Source organism: Dysidea avara, chromosome 12 (assembly GCF_963678975.1).
Source record: "Dysidea avara chromosome 12, odDysAvar1.4, whole genome shotgun sequence".
Taxonomy (NCBI): Eukaryota; Metazoa; Porifera; class Demospongiae; order Dictyoceratida; family Dysideidae; genus Dysidea; species Dysidea avara.
This window is the reverse complement of record NC_089283.1, coordinates 15,809,477-15,831,446: the sequence shown is the minus strand read 5'-3', so window position 1 is coordinate 15,831,446 and position 21,970 is coordinate 15,809,477. Positions and strand designations below refer to the sequence as shown.

The window sequence follows — 21,970 nt, the reverse complement described above, 5'->3', positions numbered from 1 at the left end:
AGAAATAGGTACGAGAAGTAGATTAGATGATTCTGTATTAATGCAAGGTATTATGTGATTACTTAACAACCATTTTATAGCTCTACCATATTTTGATTTAGCAACTTATTAAAATACCTGTCTTTTCAAATGCTGTATCCATTTTTGTACAATTGAGCTGTTTTTAGCTTTACATTTCATTTTGTACATATAGCTACAAGGTGTATAATAAGTAATTTTGACTGAAATACCGACACAAGTTTGTAAGACAAAACTTCAAACTATTTTATTAAAAAGATACGTAATGGATTGAATTACACTGTAGAGATTTTTTGTCATGATGAGAAAAGGTTTCATGTAAGATTAATATCACTCATCAAAGCTGAATAGTATATTAGAATAGCTGACTGCTCTATTAGAGTATCTAATTTCTTATTGACTACTTTACTAGAGTTCTTTTGGTGTTGTTGTTTTGATGGTTTAGCATTATATAAACCCAAAAGATTCATAAAACTGATTCACAACTCCATGTGAGTTTATTTCTATTCCTAAAAGTCATGCTCTGAAAGGCTGTGGTTTTTCAAACACAAGAAAATCAAACGTGATTGCCGAGAATGAATACAATGTTATCAGTCAAGCTTGTGTCAGCATAATTTGCATTGGAACATAATAGGCTAGCGGAAGCATCAAACATTATACCAGCATACTATATAGCAGGTTATATTCAAATGTTTTTGTTACTGGATATTTTGAAGAGACGTTTCTCTTTGAAACTAAATTCTTATAGACCTGCTGTAATTTGCCTCTATTAAAAGTAACTTGCCTTTACATCATCCAATATTCTGAGGCATAGCTACGTATGCATGTTTGTTCATACATTCAGCTCAGCAGTATTAGTAGGTAAACGTTTGTCATTACTTTGGTGGGAATTGAAGCTGTCGGCTGCCATTCTAGCAGAGATGCAATCAAGCCAGTGATTGATTAAAATTTGCTCCACTCAAGATTTCTGCAGACCCCAGTATTCTCTCCAGTACATAGATGTGGAGCTTATTCCACCAGTAAGTCAACCATGTGCAGTCCTCATGATCAGTGACACAAATTTCCATTTGGCTATTTCAAATCCACCCCTACTTCAAATAATGCACTCATCAGCATTTTAACCTTCAAATTCAGATTAGTCTGTTTTGCAAAATTCTTTTGCTCCCATTGTAATAGTAATAGGGATGGTTTAAGACTTTAATTTTAATGTGCAATGTGTCCTATTCAAAGAAAGCAAAATGGAACATAATAGACATTATTACAACATTCATGTAATAAATATGTGATACTACAGTTTCTTGTCCAATTGTTTACACACACTTTTCAACACTTTGCAGAAGTGGTACAGATATACTTTGGTAGGGAAGTCACTTACTCTAACAGCCAGAGAATGTTGATATACTCTAATAAAAATCATCCCTCACAAGCATGAGGTTTGATTTTTTTTAGCATTAGTGTAATATACTAATAAACTATTTTCATGGTATGTATATACATTTGGCACAATCAATCACTTTTCACGTTGATATGCCTGCACTTCCCATTAAAATGACTGACAATGACATTATTGAAGCTATTTTCTTATGTTGCACTGGCCTTCCTCAGCTGCACAACACACCATTTTATAGTACAGTACCTTCAACAGATTCTTCTTGTTGGCAATAAATCTTATTGCTTTTAAAATTCCTCCTGTGTGTAAGGATGCTGAACTGGACATTTCATATACTTCCACCAGTTAGCCATAATCTATTACTTTACACATACTTTATGATGCTCAAAATCCAGAAAAAAAAACCACGCTGTGCAAATTCAGCTACCAATGCAAAACTTTATGCACATACTTACAGTAATGCAGTAGATTATGTTGCACAAATCATAAGGGTTGGTAGAGTGGGCTGAAGCTCCCACTTGAGTTTGATAAGGATGGTTAATGAAATAGCTATTATTTTTACTCAAGTGTGATCATCTCTCAATACTTTTGTATATAGTTTCCACTACTCTTCACACTACTGCTACTAGTACATCTACAGTCGTTCCATCAACAACTACAGGTATGTCGGTTTATTTATTGTTACACAATAGGTACATTGAGTAGTGTATGGCTATTGTTTTTATATATACTTTTGAGTACATTTTGTTGCAGCCATTAATTCTACTGCAAGTGTTCCACCATCTAACACAAGTAGGTATTAACACGTAACTAATAAAAGATGTGTCACTGTTGTTCTCATTACAGACTCCTCCTCACAAACAATCATTATAATCTTATCTATTGCTACTTTCATCATATTATGTTTTGTAATCATTGTTATTTCCCTTGGAGTTGCTGTGTATAGATGGAGAAGGTACGTATTTTGTATAGTATGTATGAACACTTTATATGTACGTATATACATGAATTAAGGTAGCATGTAATGCCATTTCTCTCGGATGTACCTTCTACGTATATGTAATAGTAATTAAGATTTTAAAATACAGGTTCTATGGAATTTATGAGCCCAAATATCCTATGTTGTGACACCCTCACTTCTAGTGACCCGCCGATTATGCTCATTATTTTACCTATTATGCTATGCTGCACTGCTCAAAATTTTGCCTATTATGCTTAAATTAATGCTCAATATTTACCTATTATGCTCAAATTATGCTCAATATTTATACCTCAGTTCCCATGTTTTTCTAGTAAATTTGCAGTTTATGGGAAAACAGTAAGTTTCTGAAGCACAGACTCTGAATCCTTGCTTGTCAAAATGCATGTCACAGAAAAGATCGATAGCTAGCTATACTCTAATAGAACAGTCAGATGTCTGATTATACTCTGACTGTTCTATTAGAGTATATCGATCTTTTTCTGTGATACAGTATGTATTTGGTAAGCAAGAATTTATGGTAATTCACAAGTGTTCTGCCTATTATGCTAGCATTATGCTCAATGCTTTTAAGTACCTATTATACTCATTATTATGCCAGCATAATCGGCGGGTCCCTACTCACTTCACTTGTGCACAACTACGTACAGGGCCTAAGGGTTTCTAAATTCAAAAGAACCATTTTTTTTACAATATAAAAGCTTTTATCTTCGATCATGCTAAGCAGTTTAGGTTGCTGTTAAACAAAAATCTACAAGTTAGCACTAAAACCTCCCAATAAAATCATAATTATACTTGTATATTTTCCATCCACTGAAAATTATTTCAATCAAATAAGCACTTGTACAAATCATGCAAACTCCTATGTTTCAGGACAAAAAAATGTTTGTTGCTTAAGTATGTTCATGTTTGAAACCCAGCTCATCATTTTATGCTTTAAAGTGACTACTGTAATTTGCTTTATTTTCGTGCAAAAAATTTTCAGGATAAAAATTTTCATTGTAATTATATTTTCGTACGATTTACGTGAATGACTGCTCTATTAGAATAGTTCAATATTGTATAAAAATTTTAGTGCAAGAAATTTTTGTACAAGTGTTTACATACGAAAATTATTTTACAACAAAAAAAGCAAATTACAGTATCTACAATGCTATCAACAACACTTTTGTATACCACTGTGACAATTTAAAAACAAGAAAAAACCATCCACAGTCATGTCAGTCTTCTCTGGTACTTCATTTTCAGTATTTAGCCACATGCATTTCCCACTAAATGTAGTGAAACAAAATCTATGAATAATGGTATTACAACATAGCTATATATGTATAATCCCTACTTTGGCACTTAAAAGATCATGGTAACATGCTAATATAGGGTACATAGCTATGAAGTACGTACTATCATTCATTTACTATAATGTTGTTTCACTACTTTTTTTTGTCACTGGAACTCAAATTTAATATTTTTAATTGCAGTATAGTAGTTTATAGTACAATTTTGTCAGAAACTAAATGTAATGAATGTGCTTGTTGTCATATGTAATCTATAATTAATGATACTAAATGTATTTTTATGTAGAAAGAGCTATCTGTCAAAAGATGCTACTAAATACATGGTAGGTAAATAATTAATAAATTATAGTTTTATGTTTCATTCAATTCTTTGTTGCTCATATGCATAACCAACTATATATTATATAAATATCAAGACTCACGGTAGTGAGTCGCGAGGCCAAGAAGCACAACAAAGCGCGCGCCCACAATAATAAACACACGACCACTACTGTGAGTCTTTTACATGAGAGATCGATTACACAATCTTTTAATCTTTTAAAATCCGCATGGCAAAATCTCAGCCTTACTAAAAGATTCCACCTTGAAACCAGTGGGAATGTAACCTTTGTATAATGAGTAACTACCACACGAAAAGTCAGGCGAATTGTTGCAGTAGTTTGTTCCATCGTCCACCCATTTACAATGCATTAATTAAATTATTCATTCAAATGTGCATCGTTCTTTTTTTCATTTTCTTCGTCATCGCATCCCATTGGGGCGATTTTCTTTCAACTATGAAGTCATATTGTAAAAAGGCTGCGGCTATCAGGGGCTTTTTACACAATGTATCTGTACATTTAATTTCGCTAAAAGTTGTTTGTTAGTTTATGAGATCACTTTTGTGCTCTTTGAAGATTCAAACTTGCCGCCATGACGTCGAGGTGTGAGGTGCCCGCCTTAATTCCCAAACAGCATGGAAGTGGGAAAGGTCATTACATTAGCCATAGCGAGCTGGCTGATTTGATGGACACTGTGCTGTCAACTCTTGGTTTAATTGTGAGTCCAGTCACTGATTTGTTTTAAATTCGCCACAGTATGCCTCCACTGACTCGTTATATCGTTACTTCTGTACTCCCCCATGCAGGGCCGTACCGGCATATAGCTGTTTCATATCCGCTGTAGTGTTGGGATACAGTTGAAGTAATTTACTGCTACATTACCCGTGCATGGCTCTAATGCTGCCCCAGCCATTCAGTGCCGGTGAAACTTGAGTGTTCACTACTGAAAAGCCAGTATCAACGCATCACCTTTCAGTCACAGCTCTTGTTAGACCCTCATGCAACCACCCACAATTATATAAACTCTTTAATGATAGTATGAATATACTGTAATAGTAAACATTTACATTATGATGATAAAAATGACTACAATAGCACAAGAAGCCAGATACACTAGTGTTTGGCTATGAAGTACCACCAAGAGTTCATAATATAGTAGTGGGGTCTTGGTACCACAAATTAATGATTTGTCCGTTCACCATAAATTCACCCGCCAACAGTCACAACATCTGTATCCACCCTGCACATACAGAAAGGGATACAGTATATGGTAAGGCACAGTTAACTAAAAACATGTAAACATATAGTCAGACTAACATGTCAAATATGTATACTGTATTTTTCCAAGATCTTGCGGTATACGAAGCGCCAAGCGCTAACAATGCACGCGCATCTGGCAAAGTGAGTCATTGCTGATTCGGTTTCACACATCTTTGTAATGCTGTTTAGCATGATTAATGAACAGTAGAAGACTACCACAAGTTATTGACGGTACAGTATTTGTATCTGTACTGTAAGACCAGCGGTTTAACTCCAAATTTCATAGCTCGCATGCATGCGCATTAGCGCATGGCACTTTGTACACTGCAAGATCTTGGAAAAATACAGTAGTGTGTGTGTAGCATATGTGTGTACATACTATTATTCAAGCTGAGTATGTGTCTGGGCCAGTTCTTCAAATCCAGGACCCTGCCATTGTCCACAACTAATATGCACTACACACATACACCAACATTCCAATTATACTCACCACATGTTGTAGTTGGACTTCAACAAGTGTACTTTACAAAAGTCTTTATGGTCAGGAGGTCCTACGTAGGTTCCTTGGGTTGATTAGATTGAGGCAGGTCTTGTATGGGAGGAGACAACAGATAAAAAACACGTATACAACATGAACATCACATCATTTTATATACATTAAAGTGGGCATCCCACATACCCATTCCCAAGATGTATTATTCAGTATACTGAAGCTGGTAGCAGTTGATGACCAATTTTGTAATATATTTGTTTTGTGGTTCTCACCTACATTTTTGACATAACAATTTTTGTTGCTAGGAGACATGTAAACTAGGAGGGACTAACGGTTATAGCATAATGGTAAACAAGTTACAACAGCAAAGGAAATTTTATAACCAGCAGTGATCTAGTTGATAGATAAAGGTAGAAGACAATTTGTAGTTTCTCCAGTCCTTGTTTAAGAATAAGCACATTAGCTGCTATAAGCACAACAAATGCAAGACAGCCTAACTTTCAACACAAGGTTTATGATGCAAACTCATTATGCACCTACCAATGTGTTGCCCCACCACCCCCCTTGGATGTAAGTGGGCTTTACAAGGGGAATTATTATTATTATTATCAATTTTTCCAAAGATGGGTAACACAAAAGGCAATATTGCCTGTACAAGGTGATCCCCAACACAGAACATACATTCACATGTACAATTACACACAAACAAATACAAAAGGAACATGAACTACTTAATAATTACAAAATCAATAAACCTAATTACAAAAAAAGATAATGTTTTAACCTAGTCTTAAAGCTGCCAGCAGTCCTTTGAGATAAAATTTCAAAAGGAATTGAGTTCCAAAGAAAAGGTGTAGTCACAAAAAATGAGTGCCGAAATGCGTTGATAGTTGACGACGCAAGATTTAATGTCAAAGTATGTGACTTCGTAGCCAATGTGTTAAAATGAAAATACCTTGAGAAATTGATGGCAGTCCTTTTATGATAAATGGAGTAGAGGGTCCAGATAGATATATAGCTTCGACGTGTTTTAAGTGAAGGCCATCCCAGTTCACTGATGCAAACCGACGACGACTTAGACCATTTTTGAGCAGCTGCATCCCAAAAGCTTTTAATCCAACGTGCAGCTCTATTTTGCACTGATTCCAGCAAACTAATATCCTGTGCTGTGTACGGCGCCCACACTACGTAAGCATATTCAAGGTAGGGTCTAACCAGTGCTTTGTAAGCACTAACTTTAGCTGCTTGGGTACAACCAAACATAGCACGGCGTATACGGTTCAGGCACTTAGTAGCTTCACTGACTACATATCGACAATGATCATTCCACCTAAGTTTTGAGCTGATTACAATGCCAAGATATTTAACTTTCTGTGACCATGGAATTGGATGAGATCCAATAAAGTACTCAAAGTTGATTGGATGGCGTTTATTAGTGATGTTAACTGCCTCACACTTCTTTGGATTTAATTTAGGATGCCACTTCAAAGACCAATTATAGACATTTGACAAATCCTCCTGTAACTTTAAACAATCACTTCAAAGACCAATTATAGACACTTGACAAATCCTCCTGTAACTTTAAACAATCATCGAAACTGCTGCCCCACTATGGGGGACAATCATTCATTAAGCACCCAAGTATTTTTTCTACGTTATGTCAAATCCCAAGTAAATCCCCGCGTTGCAACTGGAGCCAATGGGTGGGGATTTGACACAATAGGTTTGCCCTACCATGGAGCATTTAACATTCAGTTGTGCCCACTATAGCCCCATAATATATGCCCGAAGCGAGGGGTAGTCGGGCAATACATTGATAGATGCATTACAGGGGTAAATAGATTAAGCCTGTACCTTGCAGGCCTAAGCATGTTCCTCTCCTGTTTTGAAAAATAATCTTTTATTGCCTGGCCCCAACTGGAGTTTGCCTGACACCTTCAACAACACAAAAAGCTATCTAAAATGGTTAATTTAGCTTCGACCATTGGCAAACTACAACACTCAACAATTATATCAGAGTATACATAACTCTATATATCTACCCAGTTACTATATAGTAGGGTCCATGGTTGTCTCAGATCTGCACATATTATCGTCACATCAATCGATTAATGCATAGTAATTATTGTATACTGTATGTACGCATTGAGCTGAGCCCTCAAAAATATTAACTTATTAGTTTTGTAGTATTGACTTACTTGCTAATCATTCAAATGTCTGACACTATTTATAGCCAAAGATTTCACCATACACTAGAGGAAGCCATAAAAGTATATAGCCTTTGATGGGAGCCAACCATCTGATTGGTTGAAATGTTGAGAAAAAATCTTCTTTCATTTTTTGCTGTTTTCTCACTAGGGTTCAGCTCAACTTGTATGCGGTCTGACCCACACAGCTGCTAGAACAAGCCAGCTGCAAGGATCTGGCCTACAAAAGCATAGATATATAATCCTAGGAAGTTACTATGGCGTGGGGGATTCCTGTCTAAAATTACGACGGTAGTTATATATCCGTTTACAATGATTTATACACAAACTTACTCGGCAATTCACTACTGAGAAGAATAGTGTGATGTATTCAGCGCCATCATGTCCATTCCGAGGCATACATTCAGCAACAACTCGCAGCCGATTCGCCTCCACTTGTTACGCACAGAGACTAGTCATATCACCGCTTCAGGAAGAACCATTTTGATGGTAGCCTCGACTTTGTCACTATCCCCAGTTCTTATTTTCACGTGAAACATCACGCAAAATATCATGTGAGTCCTTGAGGGAAGTTTGAACGAGTTTTCTCTTAGCAGTCACTTTTAGTAGTGCTTCTAAACACTGAACATGAAGCTTTTACTACTGATTTAGGTAGCTAATCTGATATTGAAGCTGTTATTATGCATGCATGCATGCAGTGTCTCCTATGTAATATAATAGCCAATCTTCAGTACTGAACTGTATCTCCATTCAACAAAAAGTAGTGATATCCTGTGCCAAAAACAGCCCAGCTGTAAAAAAAAGGCGAGGCCAAGAATGCACAAGTACATGTTCATGGAGTAACTACAACCAAAAGACATGATATCAAAATCTGGCCAAGAAAGCATTCACAGTATAGGCACTTTTGTGCATTCGTTTTCTATATGCTTCACATTATCACATCCAGCTAGCTGTACATGTGTGCTTGCAATATAAACAATACTACTGAGATGATAAAAGATATTACACTGCATTGTTACCAAAATTAATTTAACTAAAAATTTACAATTGGTTTCTACTTGGCCATCTTTTTGCACTGCGTATTAAAATAAAAAGATGGCCAAGTAGAAACCAATTGTAAATTTTTAGTTAAATTAATTTTGGTAACAATGCAGTGTAATATGTTTTATCATCTCAGTAGTATTGTTTATATTGCAAGCACACATGTACAGCTAGCTGGATGTGATAATGTGAAGCATATAGAAAACGAATGCACAAACGTGCCTATACTGTGAATGCTTTATTGGCCAGATTTTGATATCATGTCTTTTGGTTGTAGTTACTCCATGAACATGTACTTGTGCATTCTTGGCCTCGCTTTTTTTTACAGCTGGGCTGTTTTTGGCTCAGGTACCATTTTACAATATTCATTGCTTACCATTTGATGATAAACAATCCTTGGCTTTGTGGTCCATTCCTCATCCACTTGATGTACGTTAGTGTTCATTGAATCTTCTGCCATGGACAATCTTATGTTCTATGTGTTGTAAGCCACATCAACACCATTCTTAAAGTTCATAGTTCTTGACTTGGTAAAAATGGCCAATCCAAATGGCATAGGCAATCACACATGCATGTATTCTAGTGCATTTATAGGGTTATGGTGTTAGTTTGTGCATGCTTGTTTAACTTTTTAAACTCTGTAGCTGTAACTAGGGGTATTTGGCAGGCTGGCATATAAGGGCAATAGATGGGCTATAAACACTGAAAGCTACTTACAGAAGGCTAACATGAGCTTCACCCTATAAACCTTAAATCTGGGTGAAGCCAAAAGCTGCTTAAAGATTGATATACTCTAATAGAACAATCATGCATAGAACACCAAATGTATTATCCTACGTATAATATGGTCTGATTCTCAACTTTAAAATAAGATATCAGCTGAGATTGAACCCCTTCAAGTCCTTTGTTTATAAGGTGTTTATCTATACACCACTGTTTCTTGCTTACACAATACATTTCCATTTATCTATACAATAGTTATCTATACCTTCATGTACAATATATATCTACACCATACTTTCTTAGTCCCTAGCCTAAGATCACAACCACAACTTTGCATATCAGTTCAGCCAAGGAATAGCTGGAAGTCATGTATGTGCAGCCTACAGTTTAAACTTTTGGCCATTGTCATTGCATGCTACTGAAGTTATATAACAAATTTTCAAAAGATGCAGAGGAGTACTGACTATACAGCTATACAACGCTGCCAAGCATACCGAATGGATAATTGTGATAATTGTTTCTGTATAAGTGTGTCTTGGCACTTCTCTTATATGTGCAAATTAAACAATTTGTCCAGTTACATGTAAGATTTCAGGTTATAACTTTTGAAAGTCACAGCAACATACACACTAGCTCATTAAACTGTGATCGCCTACCAGGTCTACCTTGAGAAATCCTGGTTACGGCTCTGTATTCTGCCGCAAAATGTATTCATTATTGCATTTTACCAGTGACACCATAAGTTCCTTCTAAAAGGTGTCTTCTTGTATATACATGTATGGCTTGTTATACTTTGAGTTTCAATTAATGGCCATTCTGGCTATGTGCAATTGGTAGGTTCACAATCATAATATTTATATCTCACCATAGCCATGCTTCAAAGAGTATGTTTTTCTTTAGTAATATTTCCTGGTAGGATGCTGAGATAAGCTCAATGGAATGCATTAAAAACAAGTGGTAGTATATGTAGAAGTTTGAAAACCTTAGTAGAATAGAATTAAGCCATGTATATTGCATAGAATATCTTAATTACTGGCACTTATCCTCTTCTTCACCTTGAACTAGTATAAATAACTAATCCTTCTCAACTTACAGACATCATAGTTGCCACACTAGTGCACAACTCTGTCTATTGTACTAGCCATAAAGCTTTGTGTCAAACACATCAATGTTAGAGTATGAACGGCAGGTTTAATTTTTCCACACTGCTACTGTATATACACAATACACTGGCTATCTTAATAATTATTTTGCCACCAAATTTAGCTGGCTGCTTTTTTCAAGCTCAGTGGCAAGCCAATCTGAGGCCTTGAGGGAGCTTTGGACAATGTAAGGATGTCTGGAGTACAACTTTGTGCATGCATGATGTTGGATAAAAGACCAATGCTGTAATTTCCTCTTATTTTAACCATTTGTGATCCCTTAATGTCCCACAACTTAATTTAATTCATCTGTGCGTATTCCTCTGTCACTGAAATCAACTTTTGCCCTCTCCATCACCCACCACCCCTCTAAATTTGTTCAATCTTTTCCCAGAGACAGTCACAAATTTCTTCATGGCAGTTCATTTTCAAACTACAGTGGAACCTCAGTTATCCGAACCCCTTGGGACCAGGGGTGGTCCATAAGTCTGAAAAATCCATATCTCTGAAAGTGTGTATAAATAACCTTAAAGAAAAAATTTTAAAACATCAGTGTTTTCAACTACCCTAATAGAACAGTCACTACTCTAATTGAGCAGTCATTTTCGTAGTTCGGTTAACCGAGAATCCTGACAAGTGGGGTCCAGATAACTGAGGTTCCACTGTATATTATATATACAGGATTTAAAACAAAGTAATACTTGATGCAATACTGTACAAGACGTCTGGCAATGCCATACTAGTTTTGAAAAAGGTGTTGTGAGGATCTAGAAACTCAGTTTGCAAACTAACTGCTAAACATTGCGGTGTATACAGGTACTTCGTCAGCAACTGAACTTAAAAATTATTTATGGTTTGTGTACAATAATACTATGTGTTTTCTTTGTTTTTTATAGATGCTAGTTGTTGATGATGACAGTTATTACCTGTCAATTGGCAGAGATGCTGCAAGTACAATTGAAAGCCTTAGTGTGAATGAAGAAGTAATTAAGTGGATTCAAGAAACTGAATTGCAAACTAATAATGGAGAGTGTAAATCTATTGTTTCTTACAGTACTACAAATGAAGAAATGCTAAATTATTTGCATGGATACAAAAGCAGCTCACACAAGAGTGAGAAACACCGAACTTTGTCAGACTCCATCCTTAATTCTAGAGATCGAACAGAATATTATTACCACAAAAGCAAGAATCTAGCGAATATAATAACAGAAGAAAGTATTGGAGAATTGTTACACACTAACACTAATCAAGGGCTTACAGCTGTCGAAACATCTAGTATTAAAACTAGTATTCAGGAGAACTCTAAGTTTATTAGTAGATCGTTTAGTAGTAACCATCTTCCTGGTCACAACATACAAGGACAATACATGGACTACCATACTGCAGTTGATTTGACTGTTGATAGCGGCCATGGCAGCATTTCATCACAACCACAAGATTTCACCTCACCAATAACTATTGCTAATTTGCCAGAAGACAATGACAGTGTTTTTTCATATTCACTATCAGACGGAAACTATGTTGACCATGGTGTTGCCTTCTCTATGGATAGTGCCATTCATTCAGTTAATAGTGTAGTAGATCATCCCAAGTCTCTATCAATTCCTCCTGAAGCAAGCTCTGTGTCAGATGATCAATGTGCTACACCAACTACTGGAGTATATCAGTCATACAGTATTGCAGTTGACCATGATGATATTACTGTAGATGATGCTAATGGTTTACAGTAGATTTGACTAAATGCACTGTACACATAATTATGTAAATATGTACGATATCCACACATCCCTGTGTTGTTGCATCATTCATATATAGTGACATACAACTGTACATATACATATACACTCATGCTATTTCTTTTTGTCGCATATAGTACAGTGTACATTCCTACACGCCCAAGGGGTCTGCAACTCCGAAAAATCCTGTATGAGATTTCAAATCTGCGATTTTTCAAGATTTAAAGCAATTATGACAAGATTTCAGAATATTTGAAATCTTAGATATCCAGAATAATAGCATCAGTTATAGTATTCCCTTCATCACTGACTACTTTGCCTTTTTGTAGGTACAGTTGTAGTGTATGGCATTATTCATGAATTGTTTTAGCAAATTATGATGTATTTGGAACTGTGCTAGTTGGCAATATAGCACTAATAAAGTTATATATCGAGTTTAATTGTGATCTTTACAGAGGCCTAATTGTGTAAAATCATTTGATGAGCTATTTCTGATTGGCTGATTGGCAAATACTCGAAAAACAATTTAAATATTGTGATTATGGTTCTGTTGCACTATGATTAAGGTACAGCATGCATATAGTAATGTTTCAGTTTCAACATCCCCTTTGGATTCTGCAGAGGGTTTTCACAAGACTTTGAATATTCAGCACTTTGAATAATTCAAAACTTTTGAATATTCGAAACTTTAATATAATATTCATTTTAGCTATCAGTTACATGTAGGATAAGCACATTCTGTAGATTTCTTACCCAGCCAGCAACTAATTGATATTATAACAGTCATCTTTGTTCACTTTAAAATAAATGTTGAGCTGGATAAATTAATTGATTTAATAAAGACATGTATGTGTTGCCACATCAAATTATTACCTGAGGACTTGTTGGACATATACTTACATGTATCATGTTTGGGAACTTTGAACCCAATTTATTATAGATTACACAATTGTGGACACCCACCTCTGCATGTATCTGATCATTCTTTACTTATCCAAAGTTTTGTATGCATGAAAGTATATGGCTGAGCCCTCATAAGGCTTCATTGTGCTTTCTTTTTGAACTTTTATATGTCGCATGATTCAATTGAAATTGGCATTCTATCATCCCCAGGGGAATGTTCTCTATACATGCACAAGTGTGCATGTGGATAAACAGACCATTTTTAATCAAAGCAATATTATTAATGCTGACACATCAAATGACATTCACGAATAGCTGTGTGAAATCTACAACCTAGAGCTTTCATCAGTCAATGTAAAAATTACTAATACTAAACTTATAATGCATTCTTTCAATCAAATGATTCAGTGCTGCAGTGGATGGAAACCAAACAACATCAAGTAGTGGCATCAACAAAGTTGAGTATAATGGTACTGCATGCAGGAGGAAATGTCCCGTTACAGGGGTAGATATACACTGTGAAAAAAGCTCAGAATAATAAGGTCTATAACAGTCTTATTATGTTAGTATTGGAATGAAATAGTACAGCATATATTAATAGATTAGGACTTTACTATAACAATCTTATTGAATACATTTAAGACAGTCATATATTAGAGATTAAATCACTAGTATAGTGTGGTGTATTATCAGACTATACTAAGCCTATTTCAACCATATATTGGCTACTATACTACTGTACTTTTTTACTTTCCTATAATCTGTGGCTACTTTAATTAAATAATTTCTATAATTATATTTGTAATGAATTTAATTCTGTAAATATGTTAAAACCACAATAGGCTAGTAAATCAATGTCTCCTTGGCCATGACAGTATCAAATCAATTTCGTCATTTATCAGTCTTTATCCAACTGCAGCAGGTAAGACAGTAAATACAATTCACAAGTTCCATTACAAATTACCTGTATTATCATCACTATGTAGAACTCTGTGACAATCTGTTAGTTGTCTGGTAGAACTGTCCCACAGCTCTAATACAAAGATGGTAAATATAATGTGTATTCTGGACAATCGTTGGACTTACAGTTTGTAACAATAAGAATCTCATAAAACCAAGACCTTGTCTGGAAACCTAGTATTACCATGTAGAATGGTGGCTAGGTCCCACAACTCTATTAAAGATGGTAAATATAATGCGTATACTGAACAATCATTGTACTTACAGTTTGTAGCAATCTTTTAAAACTGAGACCGACAATCCATGTACAACTAAGACAAGTCTGATAAGGCCAGGTCTCACAACCCTAAATGGAGGCAAACAAAATTCATATTCTGGATTGTTTGGTGTACTTACAGGTGTTATCAGTGAGTCTAACCAGACATAAAACAGCCACTTAGTATGTGACTTTGTTGAGCTAATGTGTACGTAAGCTCACAAGAAGCATCTGATACACTGATAACCAAGTCCAAGAATCTTGTAATCACTAAGTACAACTGAAACAAGACTAAATATAATATAATTTGCATACTCTCAGTGAGCTTACTTTGTTAGCAATACGAGCATGGTCAGTGAAATAAGGACAAACAAGATGGAACAGGTTCTTGAAAGCACTCAACTCATTTACAGTGCCAGATGAGGTAGCAGCCGTCAGCTGTTGATAAATAGTATGAAGAAATGAGACCAGTTTCCACAAACCTAAACGAAGGTAAATATAAATTGTATACTGGACACTCTCAGTATACTTACTTATAGATGTTAGCAATAAGAAGAATCTCCTAGAACTGAGACCAAGTCTGTAATTCCTACCCTATTGAAAAGAAAATGAATAAAAACACAATCAGGCTTAATGCACTTACAGCTGTAAGTAATTAGAAGATGACGTTGAACAACTCCGTGAAAAAAGAACAAAACTGTCCACATATGGTCGCTACCACATTCTTTAAAGAAAGCAGCTGCCATTGAAGGAAACTAACACTGCAGATGTTGTACACTGACAGCCTGTAGAACTAAGAGGTTCGACAAGAAACTGTACCTCTGAAGAGATAATATACAAAATCATAACAGCAGACCATGCATACTCTTACCACTGATGGCTGATGAACTGTGTCCACTTGTCATCCGCCATAAGCTGAGATAACAGGATATAAAACATGTAATACGTACACGGCAACACCAAAGCCGAATCATTTGCAGGCCATTGTCGTGCAATACACAATAAACAATTTAATACGGCTAAACCTATCGTACAAGCTATCATTTTAGTCTAATACTTACTCATCTAGAGCTGTTTTTGATTGCTTCCATCGAAGGAATTGTCCACTTGGCCGCGCCACTTCACCACTGGCTACAGCCAGCCGCGGGATGTACAGTTGTGGTCCATAACTATCATCGTGGCTCATTGGACGATGGCGCCTATCGCGCACACTCTCTCTGCGAGATACACCGTCATATCACTCACATTTACAACCTCTGATACAACAATAGCGACAAAGATGGCGACTTAATTGCATCTAATACGCATGCGCACACCACTGACCCCTTCAATTTTAACAGGCATTACTACGAACTTTTGCAGGTGTGCTAACTGTGCAAGAAAATCTAGATTTGTATGACTCTTAGATGAATAATTAATTTTTCTGGTATTATATGCTTTGCCATATGAAAATGTGTGCGTATGAAATTATCACAACAAACTGAAGCTAGTTAGCTAGCTATAGTGATTAACAGAAGTGTAGCTACTTATTGTAAAATCATCATGACTTTGTTTGGTACAGTAAAAAAATCTTAAGTCACATGAGATGGTGAAGCTAAAAATGAGACAATAATGAGATCTGATGGTGAAGCTAAAAGTTGTCACATTTAGTTAAGTAAACAAAGTCATACAAAGAATGTGTAGTAAACTAAAGTATAATCTGTTTCCCATAATATAAGATGGGGTTTGTACTAAAGTATAAGATAGTTAGTATAATGCAAGATTATACTGAGATTATTTGTATAGTTTAAGCCATTAGATATACCATCTTATATATTCCTCTTTTTTCACAGTGATAGAACTGGCAAGGGGAGGGGCACTAGCAGCTTCAGGCTAAGTTGTAGGTATAGCTAGTTGGGGAGAGCAGACCTAGTTGATCTTGAGAGACTTTTTCTATTAACTGAACTCCTTGCAGCGTGATTTGAAATGCAATTGTACAGCTGATATCTCTACAGCAGAACTCATCTGCAGGGTGACCTGAAAAGTAGTTAAACTGATTCTCTACATGGTGTTTTTTTTCTTCTAGCTGCATCTAGCTGATCTCTTTAAAGGGCGACTTGTTTCTATATAGCTGATCTCTCTACAGGGTAGCTAACTTGTTTCTAGTTAATCTTTCTACAGGGTGATTTGGTTCTATATAGCTATCTTGAAGTGCAGCTGAATTCTCTACATGGTGACTGGATTGTAGCTGATCTCTCTACAGGATGACTTTTTGTAATTAAGCACTATACAGGGTGGCTCATAACAGAGTTAAATCTGCAAGACATAGTTGAACGCTTAGTACTCTATTAGCTGACTGCTCTATAAGAGTATCTCGAACTCGCAATTGCTACAGTATACGGAATTGGATTTCGTGTTCTGTTCTAAACCATTGAAGGACCTTTCTAAGATTATAGTTAGTATCTTCGCGCCCTATAAATCTATGCTAAGATGATTTATACCCAATTACCGGAATATAATGTTAGCTACACCCAATTACTGGAAATTAATGTTACGCTCGACAATATGATGTCATAACCACCAATCGCAAATATATAAGGTCAAAAAGGAATAGAAGTATACTTTATTTTATTATTATTTATTACAGGTAATTTATAAGGCTAAACAGCCTGTTACACCTGATCATCCGGTAAAAAAAGTACAAGTAGACTAATTACATACATTTATACATAGTGTTAGATGAATATTGGTCAATCAATTTCTTAAAATCATCAACTGATGCTGCACATGCTACTTCTTGGGGTAAATTATTCCATGGTTCAACAACTCTTCTTGTAAAAAAATATTTCCTGGCATCTGTTCTTGAAAAATATTTAAATAGCTTAAATGTATGACCTCTGGTATGGGTAATGGGTGAAAAAGTAAAAAAATCAGAATGGTCTATATCATACTTATCATGTAGCATATTGTAGACAGCAATCATATACATTGGCAAGGTCGTGCAAAATCAGAGGAGGAAGATTAAGCGGACGGAAAGAAGTGAGTACGAGTGAGTACCAACCAGCGTTGAAACCGGGTCGGGTCATCCAGGTCATCCGGGTCACATTTTCTCCGGGTCTGACCCGGATAGGATCACGTGAGAAACGAATTTGTTCGTTTGACAACGTGGAAACTTATAAACGCTATCGCGTAGCTCTTTCGTGAGCCACGCCCACTTATCGCATTACCAACATATATACGCGAGGGTAGCTATTGTCAGTAGGTGAAGACCCTTTTTTTTGGTCTTCAACCTACAGCTAGGCTGAAGTTGCAATATTTACTCAACACGAATCGAACGCTCAAAATGTAGACTCGTTCGCTCGCTCGAGACTATATAGCCGAAACACGTCTCGGTTTTAATTAATCCGGGTCAATCCGGGTCACATCCGGGTAAAATCCGGGTCTGACCCGGATAGCACAGTGGGTCATCCGGGTCAGTAGTAGTGACCCGGTTTCAACGTTGGTACCAACAAATTGTCGTAGATGGTTCCTTTTCTAATCATTGTAAAGTCACATCGGGAGTACCACAAGGCTCAGTTTTGGGCCTTACCTTGTTCTTACTGTACATAAATGATATAACTGAGGGTATTAGTTAGGGTCCGCAACGCGAAAAATCGATATCCTCCAATCAACTATCTAACTATTGTCATGTGTTAGGGTAAGTGTAACTTGAATAACACCAGCATGGCAGTCAAGTTTGTCACTTTCTTCTGGTAGAAAACGATACAAATGGCTTAAAATCACGTGAGTTTTCGTTCCAGCAGTTCGTAGGGTTCTTCGTATGCCACGATATTCACTCTCAACATTGTTCAAGTAGTCTGTCATCAACTCGAAGTATTGGTGGTTTGATTTTATTGGTCAGTTTCCGGTGGCAGCACGATCTGTGCAGCTTTTTGGCGACAGACAAAATGTTTCTTGCTCTGGAGCACAGGACAAGCAGAGCAGCAACTGCGCCGTAGGTCAGCAATGACCAGTACTAGGTAAAGTACCTGCATGCGGAGTATGGTTATAATTGAAGCTTGTTAGCCATCTGGCTGAGCCATCTATATGCTGAAATTCGGCCAAACTGACGCGATTTTTGCAAACAAATACCAGAATGGTTGATACATCAGTGAGACAGTCTCCAACAGCAAGGATACGAAGCTTATAAACACCTTTCATTTCATAATGGAACATCTCAACAACAATAACATCATTAATAAGCATCAACACGGTTTCAGGCCTTCTCATTCCTGTCAAAGCCAGCTACTGCTACTAACCGATGATATTCTTAAAGCTATGGACGAAACGAAGCAAGTAGATCTGATCTTTTTAGATTTTTGCAAAGCCTTTGATAAAGTGCCACATAGACGGCTATTAAACAAACTAAAGCACTATGGAATTACTGGTAACCTTGTTAAATGGATAGAGCAATGGCTGACTAAAAGAAACCAACAAGTAACTCAAGAAAATCATGTGTCAAGTAAACTACCCGTAAAGTCTGGAGTTCCACAAGGAACCGTATTGGGACCAACGTTGAAACCGGATCACTACTGCTGACCCGGATGACCCACTGACCCGGATGTGACCCGGATTAATTAAAGCCGAGACGTGTTTCGGCTAGTCTGAGCGAGCGAACGAGTCTACATTTTCAGCGTTCGATTCGTGTTGAGTAAATATTGCAACTTCAGCCTAGCTGTAGGTTGAAGACCAAAAAAAAAAAAAAGAAAAAGGTCTTCACCTACTGACAATAGATACCCTCAATTTCGTGCTACATACTACACTTACTAACAAATGAGCGTGGCTGAGCGTATGTTGGTAATACGATAAGTGGGCGTGGCTCACGAAAGAGCTACGCGATAGCGTTTATAAGTTTCCACGTCGTAAAACGAACAATTTCGTTTCTCACGTGATCCAATCCGGGTCAGACCCGGATGACCCGGAGAAAATGTGACCCGGATGACTAGTCTGGCGCCGCCCGCCCCTTCGCAAAAAGTAAGGGTCTGGTGAAATACAGATACTAAATCATTTCTAAAGGAATTCAATTAGTCTGCGTATACGTAGCCATACGTAACTGTAATTATTGTCAGGAATTTGAATAAAGGCGCCAATCTTTCCGCGGTTTTTTTGGTTGCAGTCTTTCCATGGCTATACTGTGTCAAGGCTGCGGATTGGACCTTACGTCGTTTCATAAAAACAGGGTTAATATTGGGAGTGATTCTAAGACCAATGATCAAGCTAGTCGCATTCGCATAGTTGCAGCTTGGGAGAAACTTAGTCAAGAACTAGCAGAAAACAATGCTATACTGAATGCATGGAGTAATAAGATGTGCAAACCTGTTTCTCTGATTATGACAAGTACAGCTTGCTACAAAGAAAAATTATTATGAATTTGCAAACGGCAATACAATCACTTAACAGCGCCGCTGAGCGTGACAATCAGAAAAGGAGTATAGATCTAGGAGACAGAGAGGAACTAGACAAAGAATCGAATACCCCCAAAAGAACAAGGCTTGAGTTAAGTTCTCGTGGACAGAGGAGCTATACACCTGCAAGACGGTGTCTACGACTATCCGATCAGGAGAGAGGCACTAATGTTGATGTCTCTCCTGCAGTAACAGTATGTAATTTAATAGTGTAGCTAAGTCTTGCCAGGGCTCTTGTATACTGTCCATCCTGTGCATGGTACCGATGGTGCTGCATGCATTTTTACCTTTAATTTGTATTTACATGGTTAGGTTTCAGTCGACTACATTTCAGGCCTAAAGCTGTACAATCTGGAAACCCCTAACAGGAGAAATATAAGTAAGGCAGCAGCTCTGGGTCACAAGAAAGGTGTTGCAGATCATAGTTTTACTGATAAAAAAAGTGAAATATTATTTGGTGAAGAAGATTAACAGGGTCATTCAGCTTGAGCTACAGGCTATGTGTTCAAAAAAAGTCGACTCAGTTCTCCGAAGAGATTTTACTAAATCAGCAAAAGATTTTAGATGGCAAACTTTGGTAGCAGAATTAAAAGTGAATGCCCCAGTGTTAACAAGCATTCTCTATGCTTGTACTAACAAAGAAAAACAGAGATGGCAGTATTGGAATGTGTGCTGCAATGATTTTAAACTTTAGAAATAATCGTATGAGCCTGATTCACAAGATAGTAGGATTGATTCTGTATTCGGGATGCAGTGGAAAGGAGGTACCTAAAAATAATGAGTGTTGCTTAACTAATTACATGTATGCATTGAAGGTGTTTCAAAGGTTGAAAAATCTTTACATGACTGTGACACATAAGACTACCATTACATGTATCAACCAACTAGGAAATGATTTTGATCAGGCTGTGAAGAACTGGAGAGATATTTTTTTACCATCTCTGCACTTAAATCTTGCTGAGGTAAATGCATTGATTACTCAGTATAATATTTACGGAGAAAATTATGCATGCAAACTGATGGCATTCTGTACAGAGTATACTTAATAATGCTGTGGTGCTTAGTTTTTTTGAGCAAATAGTTACATTAGTGTCTTGCAGGTCCAGTCCCAACAGCAACCCATGACAAGTACACTTGTTCTTGATGATGACCTTCACTCTCAGGATGTCCCTTATGACAGTGCTAGTATTGTGTCTGAGGATGACTTAGAATCCTTTACTTCTGAATGTATTAGTCTTGATCATGATGAAGGTGGAAGTGAAAGTGAAGCAAGTTACAGCGAGGAGTTTGAAGATGAATCAAATGATGAGGGTAGAATAAGTCCTGAAGTGGATCATAATGATATCAATTTTGACTTGTTTAGTGAAAATGAACCATGTTTGCTAGTTGTGCAGCATCCAGAAGTAATAGAACCATCTATTCCAATCAAAAGTTATACAGGCTATCCTTTAATTACAAGACATCGAGGTTACAGATTGTGTGGAGACAACATAGACAAATCTATACATAGAAGACATTTACGTTTTGACAAACAAAACCTCTCCCTTCATTATTTTCATACCTACGCTGTTGAGAACCGTATCGATTTCAGTGATCTATCTGATGAAAGCAAGGAAGGCTTATATGGTAACCTCAGTGACAAACACTCTATGGCTGTGTCTCTTCTACCAACAACACAAGATGATTTAATAATGGGGGATAACATCTCAAAAATGGTGCCACGTGTACTGGTTACACATTTGAAATTTTTCAAATTGAGTTTTGATGATTTGATTGAATGGCACATCACTCATAAATATTACAGTGAAATGAGTACCAGAT

At 36.7% G+C, this 21,970-nt stretch overlaps 2 protein-coding genes and 1 long non-coding RNA gene across 4 annotated transcripts in view; 2 read left to right on the top strand and 1 right to left on the bottom strand.

Annotated features, from left to right (window-relative positions):
• LOC136241680 (roundabout homolog 1-like) overlaps window positions 1-12,739 on the top strand; it is a 302,043-nt gene extending 289,304 nt beyond the window's left edge. Inside the window, exons 11-15 of the mRNA XM_066032935.1 lie at window positions 2,007-2,069; window positions 2,162-2,200; window positions 2,255-2,363; window positions 3,969-4,005; window positions 11,765-12,739. Of these exons, the coding sequence (XP_065889007.1) occupies window positions 2,007-2,069; window positions 2,162-2,200; window positions 2,255-2,363; window positions 3,969-4,005; window positions 11,765-12,601 (1,085 nt within the window). The 3' untranslated portion in view covers window positions 12,602-12,739. The remainder of the gene's footprint in view (window positions 1-2,006; window positions 2,070-2,161; window positions 2,201-2,254; window positions 2,364-3,968; window positions 4,006-11,764) is intronic.
• Window positions 1-21,970, top strand: part of LOC136241684 (uncharacterized) — a 111,715-nt gene that overhangs the window by 35,161 nt on the left and 54,584 nt on the right. The gene's annotated exons all lie outside the window — the stretch shown is intronic.
• Window positions 14,289-16,111, bottom strand: LOC136241694 (uncharacterized). Of its 2 annotated transcripts, none has more exons than XR_010694370.1 (10): window positions 15,788-16,111; window positions 15,598-15,641; window positions 15,370-15,547; window positions 15,260-15,320; window positions 15,057-15,208; window positions 14,867-15,017; window positions 14,736-14,816; window positions 14,597-14,684; window positions 14,475-14,543; window positions 14,289-14,423 (listed from the first exon to the last, which is right to left on the bottom strand). It is a non-coding gene; the product is annotated as an uncharacterized lncRNA (long non-coding RNA). The 2 variants fall into 2 exon arrangements; XR_010694369.1 differs by having other exon boundaries at window positions 14,867-15,006; window positions 15,788-16,094.